Here is a 15474-nt window from a genome sequence, read left to right on the forward strand (position 1 = left end):
CTAATTCTTGTAGATTTTAAATATTATTTTGTACATTTGAATAACGCGCGGAAAACTAGAAATTTATTTCTTCGTCACAAGAGGGGGCAACGTGACATGTTTAAAGATTTGATGATTTTATTTTTCTGCAATTCTACGTATGTTATATGTTACGTATCATATATTTTTGGATAATTACACTGTTTACAATATTTTATGTTTACTAGTGTGTGTGTTGTGAAGTTTCAACCTATTTTACAATTCTGCATAAATACACAAGTAAAATAACCCGCAACTATTATTATTATTAAATGATATTTACTTATAAACTATAATTATTATTAAATGATTTCAACATTAACAACATCCAACTAGTGTTATCCTTTCATATGGTAAGGCTAATATAAAATTATATAATTATTGACATAGTATTAATTGATGACAAACTCATTATGCAATAAGATTTGAAAAAAAAAACATGGCACAGTGATGGATTAAAAGGCTAATGAGCCTCGTGATACAAAATCTTGTTATAATTTTCTCAATTATAAAATTTCAAGATTTCTTTCATTTTTTCTTGCAATTTTAAAAACGACAATAATATAATCCTCTATAATTTTGATTTTTCTTTTTATTATAGTATCGAAAATTCGCAAGAAAGATCTTCAAATACACATCGAGTAGATGCCTCGCGATCTCTTCTAGCTAGAGCTTGGAAATCTCGGAGCATTTCCAAAATCACTTCGCATCCCTGCAAAACTACCATAATCCAGCTATCCACCTGACCCTGGATTAGAGAGGGTGAAAGACATCTATGTATATACCTGTTGTATGCCGGAGAGCTTTCTCACGAAAGGACGTTCCCCCACCTCCTTTCCTTCGCCCTCTCTCCTCTCCGCTGACAGGCAGGAGGCGGAGAGTAAACAAAAGCAAGTCGGTCGCGGCAGCAAACGCTAAAGCGAGTTTTGTCAGTGACAGAACGGTATTATCAAGATGGTGTGCGTCGTATGTGTGTGATACGTAACTAGAGTCCCTCCGTCAGTCTCCGTTTTCGCGTCCGATGATCCGACGAGGTCCTGTGTCCTGCGACTGATTAAGTGATGCGCCGCGCGACCAGTGGGATACGGTGGACGACGTGGAGAAGAGCAAAATCGTCGACGACGAAACGACATAACGACGAATAAGGACGAGGACCCGGTATCGAGCGGTTCCCCGCGAAAGTGGAGTATTTCGGTTACTACTCGGCGGCTACTGGCGAGTGATTCGCGCGAAAAGTAAGGACACCTTGATGAAGGTATATCTCTCTTTTATCCCTCTTTCCGATCACGAGCGGATTTTCACCTCGTCTCATTCGTTCTTTGGGTCAAATACCCACGATAATAAGGGAGTAGAATTTCCGATGAAATTTCTCTCAAAATTAGGTTATGTTTTTACACGACGTGTGCGCTTGAAGCTTTATTAGATTATACGCTGTTCTTCGATAATTGCGACTTGTGCACGTAGAACACGTAAACAGGAAACGTTTCCACAACTTGCGATCGTTATCGTTATGATTGCGCTGTAATTGCGATCGATGGAACATGTTTAAGTCGCTGGCGACATTGGCTCGTTATCGCTCGGTATTGCAAGACATTTTATATTAATATATTCGAAAAGGTCTATGCAAATGAGTTGTTCACATTTACGTTTAATTTGAAGTAGATTTATATAAAAATCGATAAAAGTACTCGCATATTCAAAGCATTTGACAGATATCAAAATATTGAAGCAGGACAAGTCCCGAAGGAATTACGCTTTAAGCCTTCATTTGTGACATATCATATATAATAATAATAATTATTATTATAATTATAATTATTATTATTATTAATATTATAAAATATTTTTTATAATAATAAAACATGACATATATTACTATTATTATTAATATAATTATTTGAGGAAATATTTATCACATTTCTAAGAACCCTCATATGTAAATTATTATTAGATTCGTAGATGTTTATGCATGTATTTTTTATGTCGTTCTCACGCGTATAGATTTTACATTCTAATTTCTTTCAATGCGCGCAAGTTTCTTACTCCGGCTGTCGATGATCGTGACATATTCCCAAAGTGGCCAATCGCCGAGAAATCGCTACTCGCCGGGCAGCCAATCGTGGCCCACAAGTGCCATATATCGTTTGTTCACCGTGACTATTATTAAGTTTGTCCTTAACGATCGTCAGGATTATCGGCCGCGGATCATTAGCTGTCAGTGCGCGAGTTGCACGTCGCGTCTTTCGTATCACGTGCCGCGACCAGATAGCCTTTGAAAATCGAATGCCTCCTTCGTCTCGCATCGTTTCGCCTCGTCTCGCCTCGCGGCTCGCGCAGTGAAAGTCGACCGAGAGCAGTTCGTTTGACTTTAAGTCGACTGCTTGATTTTTGGATAAGAAAAAAGGAGAAAGAGAAAGAGCGCAAAGGCGCATCTTCGCGGTAAGTGACCCTCGCACATCCGTCAATGATTAATTGATAAAATAAATCACGTTGCAAAAATTTGTGCGTTCGCATTTATAGCTAAATGCGACCATTCATTCCTCGGCTCACGATTCTTACAAATTTTTAATCGAGTGAAAAACTCAAGATGCATATTGCATATATTGCTATATGTTATTCATATTTTATGTATGCAAGTATGTACAATATTATTTACAAAAATAGTTTTCGGAAAATATTAAAAAAAACAATTGAAATATACATTGATATATATGTTGAAATATAGGAGTACTAAAATCCTTTGACTTTCACTTAACAAATTTCTTTCTAAATGGCAAAATCACTTATAACTGATTTGATTTATTTATCTTCTTATTTTAGCTGATAAATAACAGGGCCAAAGGTAAAATAAACTTAATAACAAGCACATTATATATATAATACTGTTTATTATGCGTAAATAACACTGCGTAGCTAACGAAATCATAAATAACTGCGTACATTAACCATGTCCATGGACACTCTTTCTAAAGAAATAAAAGGATAAAACTTGCGAATGAAAATAGTAATAATGATAAATAGCAATAGAGTTCGATTTTTATTCAGTGTAGAAACTCTTGTGTATGCTCTTAGATTCAGTCAAAATTAAGAGCATACATCAATCAGGCTCACGAATTTTACAACAGTTGCAAAGCAGCTTTTTCTGCTGAACGCAGCCAATGTTTAAACTATACTTGTTTCTACACTGAATAAAAATCGAACTCTATTGCTATTTATCATTATTACTATTTTCATTCGCAAGTTTTATCCTTTTATTTCTTTAGAAAGAGTGTCCATAGACATGGTTAATGTACGCAGTTATTTATGATTTCGTTAGCTACGCAGTGTTATTTACGCATGATAAACAGTATTATATATATAATGTGCTTGTTATTAAGTTTATTTTACCTTTGGCCCTGTTATTCATCAGCTAAAATAAAAATAAATAAATCAAATCAGTTATAAGTGATTTTGCACATAAACAACACTAATTCACGCATATTAAACTCAAACGATAGTTTACAAGCAATTTAAATAATTAAACAAGAGGAAAAATAACTTCTGGAATTTTTTTTTTCTTATTTAGGTTTTAAAATCATACATATAAAATGAGTCGTACATTTTTTATACGATCTAACAAAATTAGATTACATTACATATTTATAGAAAACAATTCGACATTATAAATTTTTCTCGAAAAAATAAAGTTAAAAATATTTTAGAAATAAATATTGTATTTTTTGCACAAAACGGATTTATAACATTAAATAAATTTAAAATTGCATATCGTATACTGTCGATTACAGAAAATAAATATTTTATGTCGTATTTTATATATTACAAATAAAGTTAAAAAGATTAATTAATTGCGAGATTCATATACAAATAGCACCATATTTATATTATTTTTGACAATAATATCGGATTAAATTTATTTTTGAATCTATTTCGAATTTCTTTCTTATAAATATGTAATGTAATATAATTTTGTTGGATCGTTTATATGTATAAAGAATGTATGATTCATTATATATATATGATTTTAAAGTGAAAGTTCTTTATGTTTGAGAAAACAAATCAATCAAATATAACAATACAATATATACATTATAATACTTATACATAATGAACTTTTCAGAAACGTATCTCTTGATGTCTCATTATGAGTCATTGTCGACAAGATAATAATATGAACTGAATATAATACACGTATGTTATTTTCTTTTTATACATAAAATTAGATCTGTTGCATCAACGGAGAGAACAAATATCTGTTTAACGGAGAGACTAGTTTATCGTCTCTTTGGTTAATTTATTATATATTTCTGCAAACAGAACAGAAAATTCTGAAGTATCATAATATTTTATGCATGCGATCTTATACACACACACACACACACACACACACACACATATATATAATATTTTGTTTTTATATATTATTATATATTATATATTTATGTATGTGAATATTTAATTTTTTCATTTTGTGTTTTAAATAATTAAAATATGTTTATCGATATTATATATTGACAATTAATATTTAGTCATTAATACCAACAATTATTGAAGTATCTATTGTTCAAAATTATTCCAAAAAAATTTAATTTAATTTTTTTTAATGTTAGCAAAGCAAGACGATATCATATAAGTTTCTCGTTCATACAACGATTTCAATCGATGTGAGAAGATAGCGTTCTCGAATCAATAACACAGTGCCATTACAATATTTAGCTTTACATGACGGTCGATAAATGCGATGTTAATCAGTCTTTAATCGATGTACTGATTCAATGTTACGTATCCTTTTCATTGTTGCGATTGGTGTTGGCCACACCGCAAGGTTTTTACGGACAATGCACGTGATCAGAGAGGATTATATCCTCGGAATTTTCCAGGTACATTGCTTATTCACGTTTGTTCAGTTTTTCAGTTTCAACCTATTAAGAATATTCTTTTGATGATTCCTTTTTTTATCTCATTATCGCGTTCTTTCCGGATTGCATAATGACTACGTTAAAAAAATATTTGCAATTGTAATGATTCAATTGTGATAAAATGTGTATTCCAATTTGAGCTGCGATATAAATATAAATATTTAAATTTCACTATATAAATAATTTTTTTAAATTCCAATATAAATTTCCAATATAAATATTTAAATATTAAAATAAAATATTTATATAAATATTATATTTTATATAAATATTTAAATATTAAAATAAATATTTAAATATTTAATATAAATATTTTAAAACAGGAATATACAGGGTTTAGCAAAAGTGTGGAAACCCCTTAATATTTCGAAAAATACGCATTTTAAAAAAAAATGTTTCATACAAAAGTTATAGGGTTTTATGTGGCGCATTACACAGCAACATTATTATGACCTCGAATAGCGTTGTCAAGGTTATGTGAAGGTCACCTCCAACTTTTTAAATGGGACACCCTATATGCTTTTGCATATTCTTGTAGCTTATCTCGAGAGCTTTCCAAAACACTATAATTAAGTTAGTTTTCATTAAGTACTTTCCGAGTTATGAGGCTTCAAATCATTTCTTAATTTTACACAGTTGTTTTTTCTTTACATCAATTGATTCCTCTCATTATTTTGTACATAAAAGTATTAAGGTAAGATAATCGAAAAATGAATATTTTACAAGATATTTTATGGTTTATGTAAAATTAAGAAATGATTTGAAGCCTCATAACTCGGAAAGTACTTAATGAAAACTAACTTAATTATAGTGTTTTGGAAAGCTCTCGAGATAAGCTACAAGAATATGCAAAAGCATATAGGGTGTCCCATTTAAAAAGTTGGAGGTGACCTTCACATAACCTTGACAACGCTATTCGAGGTCATAATAATGTTGCTGTGTAATGCGCCACATAAAACCCTATAACTTTTGTATGAAACATTTTTTTTTAAAATGCGTATTTTTCGAAATATTAAGGGGTTTCCACACTTTTGCTAAACCCTGTATATTAAACAATTTACATGTTTTAACGAGTAAAATATAATTAATTATTGCACGATCGAATCATATAGATCCTCGATAGAAATATTCGAAATAATGTAGTCTCGAATATTTTTTCAAATTTTTTTGATCCTAGTTTCAAACGGCATTGAGGTAATTTTTCACACTTTTGCTTATTTTTCAACGTTGAGTGCATAAGTAACTAAATATGACGTGAATTGTGTCCTTCGAGAGCGTAACAGTAATGTACTACATAAAAGTAGCTTACGCAAGTATAAGAAAGAAATGAAAGGACCTTTCATGGTTCACCGGCACGCAATTGATATTCTTATCTTATTCCAGACAGGAATCGCCTCATTCCAGATACAGTCGCGATCGCTTAGTGAAACGAACCGATTATGTGTCGCTTGCACCTAGTGCAAGTGTTAAGCCCCTTGCACAATGCTGGACAACAGACAATAGAAATAAGGAATAGAAACTATTCACCAATAAATACGCGGAACAGAAAATATTCGCCAATAGGAGCAGAGAATAGATACTATTTCTGTTCTTATTGCCTGTTGCCTAGCATTGTGCAAGGGGCTTTACGCTATCGTCTCGTTGCTTCATCTCGACTAACGAAAGACATACCGCTATGATTGTACAAATATGTAAATCGCGACGAGGTGCCGCATAATAGACAAGAGAACATATGATAACGCGCGTACAAACGTCTGTTAAACTCGGCACGTATCTGAAACTTAATGCTACCCTCAAGAAGTCTATCTTTGTTTCTTGAAAACCACGCTATTAATTTTCCTGATTAAAATTTGATTTAAATTTAAGCTACTTAGTAATTTTATCATAAATCTGAGAGAACCTTGGCATTTAAAATTTATTAATTCTAAACTGGTATCAACAACTTTGCATTAAAAAGTGTGCCGGTTTTAATGTAGCGCTAATTCTTTTTTCACTGAAATAAAATGTCAGAGATATATGTATTTCGCTTGGGAAATTGTTCCGCGAAATCGCGATTTTTGACTCCTTCGTGAGCGAATTGGAGTCGAATTAGCTACGCTACTGTCTTTCCACATACGTGAAAACGTTTGAGGAATATTGGGTATGCTAAACAGGGACCGCGCGCGTTACCTGACAGCACGCAACCACCAATCGAGCGTTTCATTCGTCTCGTGGCGTCGCGGCGCTCTCATATGTCAGTCTATGTTTGCTCGACCGTCAGCAAAGACGAGCGACGTAACGCGTATTAACGCAAACTGCGAAAACAACATATTTTGCAAGTGCCACGCGAGGAAACAGGATTAGTTTTGGGTCGCGCTTGTTGGGAACTCTTTCGAAATTGAATCTCAATATCGCTGACGTAAATACTAGATTGAGAAGAAGAAAAACGTACGATTGTGATACGGTTAAACTTTCGACTTGCACGAGTTTTAATGGAAGATTAAAATTATTATAAAAAATTATAAAAAATTAGTATCATCGCAATTTAATTATATTAATAAGCTGAATTTTTTTGTCGAGAGCAAGTTGCATTAGGCACTTCGATTTAAATCGGTTTGCGAGTTAGATTTGTCTATCGTACGCATTACACATTCGCGTAAAAATAATTGAAAGAATTGATTTGTCAAAGTTTTAGATGTCTGTGATTAGCTTCATTGGAATCAAACTTTCACGCGATCGTACATTTACATATTCTCGAACAGATTGGCTTACGTTTCTGAAAATACTTCTATAGGCATTTCCCACGACCCTCTGTGACATTGTTCTTGAAAAATGTAACTTCAATAAAAAACAATCGAGATTATCGGAGATTAAAGCGATATCGGAGTGAGAAATTATTAAGCGAAAGATAACGCGACACATATAATCTCAAAGAGCCTCATTTCAAGATTGATTCGTTTCCGTGACTACGGTCAATGACATCTCGACCATCAACTGTGAAGATCATGCTGTTTCACTTGTTGAAAAAATACACAAATAACTGAATATAGAGTAAAGTGTGTAAATCAATCTTATATGAAATCAGTAAAATAAGCTCTTAAGAATTCATTCATCGTGAGACAAAAACTTAAAAAATTAAAATGATAACGGTACCGATATCAGTCTCCAGTCCCTATGTGAAGGTCACATCCTACAGTGACACCAGTACAATTGTCAAAAAGCCCTTGGTAAGTGCATCCGTAGATCATTCTCCGCTATATATCTCCGCGCGAACATGTGTTTACTCGCTTGAGACTAATTAAAGTCGTTAGCGTAGCCACACATTTTTTTTTTTTAAAGCTCGCATTCAACTCGCATTTGATACGATCTTCGGTGTATTTTTGAGTTACGTAAATTTTGTAATTATATAAGCGAGCGCACAACTGATAGCTAACATCTTATACCTAGCGTTGTACATAGCTATACTTATTCGTCGTCATTGATAGTTTTAACGAAACTGCATTTCGCGAATCATTTGATCGCATATCGTAGACTCCTTAAAGTCATTTTTATATAATTTTGTTTCACCGCAATTCTCTAAAGGCAAAGGAGTCATGAGTGCTTCCATAGTCTTTTATCATTTCTTCATTAAAAACTAATTAATACTAGCTGACAATGTTAAAGGGAAACTCTTTTTTCCCCGAGCTTTAATTTAAACACGTGGCGTTTCTAAAGTAGTAAGAGAATAATCCTGAGATGATTTCCTTTACGTATGTTTCTTTTTTCGAAATTTTTATTACAGCAAGTATTTTGTACAATGTGTTTGATATACAAGGGTATACACTCAGTTATCTTTTTTAATAATAGAATTTATTTAAATAATCATAATAATAGAATTTGTTAAAATAATAGTAATAAAGTTTCTTAATAGAATTATTTTATTTTTCCGCTCACATCTAAAAATAAACATCTAAATCAACCTAAATATAACACAAGTGACAATCTTTTAAACATCTTTAACATATCTTAAACATCATATCTTTTAAACAACTCTATCGAATTTCTCATAAAACTTTATGACAAAATTATAAATAATAAAATACGTAAAAAAGATGTCGTTCTATTTAAAAAAATTAAATTTATGGACAATCTTTAAACAAATAATTTAAAATCTTCGTTTAAGTCGCATATATTATAGATTAATATGGTAATTTTTATTCGACATATTGTTTTATAATTTTTTTTATATAAAAATTATAAAACAATATGTCGAATAAAAATTACATATATAATATAATTTATATTATATAATATCATATAATTTTTTTTATATAAAAATTATAAAACAATATGTCGAATAAAAATTACCATATTAATCTATAATATATGCGACTTAAACGAAAACTTTAAATTATTTTTTTAAAGATTGTCCATAAATTTAATTTTTTTAAATAGAACGACATATCTCTTTTACGTATTTTATTACTTATAATTTTGTCATATATGAATATATATATATATATATATATATATATATCCATATATAAAACAATTAAAAATATATAGGAATATATGTGCAAAAACATATTAATTGCTTGTATACTTATAATTGTGTAAAAAAATTAATATTAGAAAAGAATTTTCTTTCTTATTATATCTTATATTTATTCAATTTTGTTCGAATGCTAGCTTTTAATAAGATCTTTTTAATGAAATAGATAATTTTTTGATTGTCCTTTAAATGTCTTATTCTGTATATGTTGTACATTGTCTATAACACTGATACTTTTTTAAAATTATGATATTTGCATAAAACGAATTAAAAATCTTGTTTACTTGTTGTGCTTCATCAAGGGATTTCGCCATAGTTGCTGATGACACGCGCGGCAAGGGTTAATTAAAGCTAAGTCGGTGCCATTATGAGCAAAACGTGTCACTTCGATACGTTACAACGAATGACGACGTTATTAATTTCCCTCATCGTGTATTTGTCATCGTAGGCTTCTTCTGAGTGAATCTGTTCGAAGTCATTATTGTTCGTTTCATCGCTTTATCCTTGCTTAAGATTGAATAACCATTTAACGAATGGCATTGAAAATTCGAGTATTTTTTTCAATTTACTTATATTCATCAATTCACAACGTTAAATATTAAAAAACTAATTGCAAAGCTATTTTATTAGCACATGAATTATTCACATTTTATTTTATAGTTTTTTTTGTTTTGGCACATGAATTCACATTTTATTTTATAGGTTTTTTTGTTTTAGCAAATATAAACATATAAATATTTTTACGCATTTTTAATTTGCGAGATTCGCAAAAGAAGATAAAGCGCGAATAATGTCGGAAACTACTTAAAACTTGACTAAAATTCAAGTCCCACGAAAAGATTTAAAAATTATCTTCAATTACTCTTTCATTTTTAATTAGATTTGTTGCAATTTTATGAAGAATTTCTTTCTTTCTCCCTTTCTTCCGTTAGTAAGAAAGGCGTATTTTCGCAAAACCGAGCATACAGCGATCTAAATTTACATCGCCGGACAAGCGATGTGAAATCCCAAGCTAGCATGCCAGAGACCGTTGACTGACCGTATTCTGATTCCCTTGTAAGAAGCACAAAAGTTTCTGCCAATCGATGTTTCTTTTCCGAATTGCCGATTCTCCACGCGTTTTTTTTTCTTTTACATAATCAACGCTATGAATTTAATGACGCGCATTTAGTGCGCGATTTAACGCTGAAAATTTCGTTTCTAATATTATTTTGTCGTTTCATTCATAGACGGATTTCCCAAAAAGTCTAGCCAAAAGTTTGGGCCAAAGTCTTAGTCCAAAGTTCGACTAACGCTGAAGACGAAATTATTTTTCATATATACGTAATCCCGTATATATGAAACATATTTCTACATCCTTAAAAAATCAACTTGATAATGAACCTTGCTAAAATGGTTTACATGAGCCTAATTATAATTAAAACCTTTACACATGAGCGTGCCAGTTGCATGCGCGATGTTTAATAAGCTTGACGCGTGCAAATAAGCGAACACGTGTCTCTTGACAATCGCTGTAAAAAAAAATTCGACGATTATTACTTCCTTATCGTTCTAAGAATCTACAGTAACTTTAACTTGCGTATCAATTATTGGGAGCAACTGAAGCTGCACTGTTGAATCAACGCATTCGTGACGTCAATTCGACGTGATCTCCGTATATCGTTCTTGGGAACGCGGTAAATAACGCGAATGATGATCTGATAAATAATAAAAAGTAAAATAATAAAATAATTGAATGAAATCGAACGGTATAATTTGTGTGTGTGTGTGATCAATAATATAATAATAGCTTTCAACATTGGTCATACGATCTTTCAAGAGATTACGCATGTTTTTAAGAATGTAAGAGATTAATGAACTTAATTGAACTCAATGCAAAAAACTTTTAAGTAAATAATATTCTTTTCTACCAACAATATAAGTGTTCATTAAGTGTTTGTAAGTGTTTATTTACACCTACGAGAAAAAATTAGAATGAAAAAGATAAGGAAGTTAGAAAAATGGAAGCATGTGAAAAGAGAAATATAAAACTAGAAGAAGATCGAAGAAAGAAATGAAAGTATCTATTTAGGGAAATTATGAGAAAAGATTAAGATAACAAAGGAAATTAGAAAATGATAGCATAAAGAGAGAAATCGAAGAATTATTAAAGAAAGAAACGATAATATTGAGAAATACTGCGCCATAGGCTAATATCTTTTTTTTTCTTTTTTGTTTCGTCAACTTCGTGTTTACTTCGTTTTATGCAAATGAGAGTAGATAATGGAGCATAGCAAGTTTTTTTATCCGAGATCGCATTTATACTAATTGTAAGTTTGCTGTTGCACTGTTGCAGCTCGCCGGTCACGTACAAGTTACATTTACGTTATGTCCATCTTACGTGAGATTTTCTGGGAAACTTCATTATTTTCATCTAATATGCGCCAAGAAGAACATCGCTTCTCGGTAGAATAAATATAAAAAATACATTTCCTTCCGGCGCGCGCATATTTATCTCGTATTGTTATTTTGCATCTCAATAACGCGGCTATCATCATGATCAAATCTATTTATAATTTTGCTTCGAATATTTTTTAATATCCTCTTTGCAGTGGAAATCAACTTTACATAATATCAATATGTAATATATTGTGATTTATGCGAACTTAATTTCAGGGAACTTTGAAATCCAGTTGATTTATAATTTGTATAATTATATAAAGACTGTGTATATATATAAACTTTCTTAATTAAGGCATTTCAGTTAAGAGAGTGTGTAATATTAAGATATATAATTTATTTTTTCTGTCGTATGCAAAGATATTATTATGTTAATTTCTTTTAAAAGTTTCATCGAAAACAATTTTAAATAATGAATAATTAATTGATTGATTGATTGAAATATTGGCATACGAATAATTGTACTTATCGAATATCACTGAAACATTTCGTAACATGAAACTATCACATATCTTATGTATACATATCGTATACAGTCGTATGTACACATCGATCATGCTCGTAATGTTCAAATAACTTTGCTAACTCGCAAATAAAAGTTCGATTATATTCGGGAATGAATTAGGACAACTTACCTGGATGTAATTATGTGCGCGAAGAGTTAATATTTACTTTAAAAGCAGATGTTTTCTGTCTCTAATTCCTGTCAATCACAAGATACCCAGATACATCTCCAATGCTGATATTTTGTGTTATCACTAATCGACAATCTTTATCAATTGCCAATGTGGGACGAAATATTGTATTTGCAAGAAAAGGAGAAAAACGAATAATCTTCAATAATCATCCTTTTGACAGAAATTTTGATACTATCGACAATTATTAATTGCTATTTGCCAATACTGCAACATTTGCGAAATTCTATCTCTGTAAAATACAAAAACGGGAATCCCATCTTAAAGATTGCTTGACAAGTGTCGATCGAAAGTGACACACTTATCCTATTATCGTTAATTATTAATAGTACGTTGTTATCCTCATCTCCAGAATATTCATTTACATAATAGTCATGTTGTGAGACTGCTAATGAGGCATTATACATATAGCCGGAGGTCGCTCGTGGGAGAAAGAAAGACAATAATTATTCTTTTTCGCGTCCCTCGGTACTGGCAAAGATTCGCACGAGGAATAAATTAGCTCCTCGCATTTCGACCTTTCTGCTATATATTGTATACAATGATTGTCAATGTAGGACATGCAGCAAGCTCTTTCGATGAAAAGTACATAATAGTAATTGTCCACACGAGATGAAGTAAGAATCATGTTAAAGAAGTATAATTATTTTCCACTTAAATACTTATTTCCTGTGTATTGCTTCTATGCATTATAACTCTGTATGTGTGAAGTTTGCGTAATATGATCGGATATTTATGTTAAATACATTATTATACATTCGCAAAACAATTTTATCGATCCTGATTAAGTTTATGTAGTCTTTCTTTCGTTTGAAACATTAATATCATAATGATATTTGAAACAGAGAGTCCAATACGCACGTTAGTTTTAAATATAAATTAATTTTTTTTAAATTTGATATCGTTAATTTATCGCACTTAAATACAAATCCTTTCTTGTTGTCTTTTATGAGTGACCCTGGACGGACACACCTGCACATATACATCCTAAGATAATCTCCTTCATGTTGTATGTATGTATGTATGCATATGATAACATTATATTAATTAATCTAGAAAAGTAATCCTAATAGAATGTTAGTATTATTAACGTCAGTTTTTTTACCAAATATGAGAATGCAATATTAGTAGCAACTTTCTTGTTAATATTAAAATACTTCAACTATTATTAAAGAATTATCTTAAATAATTAAAGAATAATTATCTTAATTCTTCCACGATGCATAAATATTTAATATAGTATAGCAACAAATTGAAAACTTATTTTATCGAGAGGTTATTAGAAATTAAAAATGTATTTTAACTTGTATTATTATTATTCTACGTAATTGCTAAATATATTGAAATCATTTTTTTACAATTTTTTTATACTTTTCGATTAAAAATGAAAATAAATCAAATAAAACGATGAAGAAGGAAATTAATTCTTTTCGCGTATTTTTGCGCACAATTTACATTGCGCTCTCGTCCTTGAATAGGAATGTGCCCGTAAACGAGTGGCCGAGTATCCTCGTGCAGTCGTCTCAATTGGAACGAAACTCGGCTTCACGCACGCATTAAGTTTGCTCCCTCGCACGTGAATCTAATCGCCACGCTCACGACATCGATTCGTGCATCATCGGAGATGACGTACACCAACAAATTTAATTCGATCAATTGGGATCAGAGACAAAGTCGAACGTATACAGGCACGCAAAGTGCCAAGTGCTAGAAGAAAATAGCATCGAGTAGAGGCGAATGTCTATTTTCAGCGTTTGACGAATTGTTCTTATTAAAAAAAAAATATGTGCACGACTTGCCTGCGTGAGAGGAACTGATTGCCTTTATTCTTTGAGATTTATTCATTGCTTTAATTTTAAACATATACATTACGGTGATAAATGTATTTTCTACACCAAATGGATATAAAAGATAATAATATTTGAGTACATTAATGAAGGAGGTCTAATTATATTATAAAGCAGGATGTAAATTTTAGTTTCTTCTTGCTCTACACAATAATTTAATTATTTTACATTATTTCTAATCTGCTAATTAAAGAATCTTTAATGCTGTATCTGGACATAACGACATAACGAGGACTTTCTAAACTATTTAGACATAACAGAGCTGCCCAATTTAACGAAGAACCGCACATGTTCGTATATATCGAATGTCAATAACGATGTTACAACATTACGGAAACGCAAGAGGGAACACAATAAAGCACGTATCTTAATTGGATACGAGAAGCCCTTCTATTAAGCAACTATCTACATTCTGTGCCGCCAGACATAGTCGTGCTTTCTCGTAGTAAATAGTCAAATATTCATGGTCGTCGCGAGATAACTTTACGAATGGATTATCGTTCCGTGACATTTATATGCGACACCGTCGTTGACGAAGATTACGATTAACATTGTAGAAAACCAGACATTTTCATCATTATCATGAGTACAAACGTATCGTCTTGTCCTCTATAATTTTCATCATCGGTTGAAAGAGCTCATTAGAAAATTATGTCGCGCTCATTCCCACGTCGAAACACGGTATGGGAATGCAAATAATACTCAAGAATAACATTGAACGCGAAGAAATCCAACACAAATTCGACAAAATCAGCATTTCACGCGCAATCTTTATTACAGTTAATATAAGAAGATTAAAATTTTACGTGATAGAAATAAAGATCCTGGAACCTGCAAATAAAAATTGCAATACATGCATGTGGTAGATGAAAAACAAGATATATTTAACTTTAGAATGCATAAATAGAATCTTTGTAATCACATACTGTATTATAAAATTGATTAAATACTCTGTATTATAAAATTGATTAAAAATTATAGATTATGAAATAAAATGGACATAGAATTATAGACAATATATTATATGAAAAGACTAAATATAGATGTCT

At 31.2% G+C, this 15474-nt stretch overlaps 1 protein-coding gene across 6 annotated transcripts in view; it reads left to right on the forward strand.

Annotated features, from left to right (window-relative positions):
• Positions 1-15474, forward strand: part of Plx (PTB_TBC1D1_like and TBC domain-containing protein plx) — a 24850-nt gene continuing 9376 nt past the window's right edge. The window contains exons 1-2 of one of the 6 annotated variants that reach the window (XM_083100893.1): positions 1-371; positions 620-1273. In XM_083100893.1, coding sequence (XP_082957019.1) covers positions 1268-1273 — 6 coding nt within the window. In that variant the 5' untranslated portion in view covers positions 1-371; positions 620-1267. Of the gene's footprint in view, positions 372-619; positions 1274-2258; positions 2458-7154; positions 8141-15474 lie in introns of those variants that run through there. The other 5 variants (XM_083100894.1, XM_083100891.1, XM_083100892.1 and 2 more) reach the window with 5 other exon arrangements.

This window comes from Camponotus vicinus, unplaced genomic scaffold, assembly GCF_025532165.1.
Source record: "Camponotus vicinus isolate PSW18456_S1 unplaced genomic scaffold, iyCamVici1.0 SCAF_5, whole genome shotgun sequence".
NCBI classification, from domain to species: domain Eukaryota; kingdom Metazoa; phylum Arthropoda; class Insecta; order Hymenoptera; family Formicidae; genus Camponotus; species Camponotus vicinus.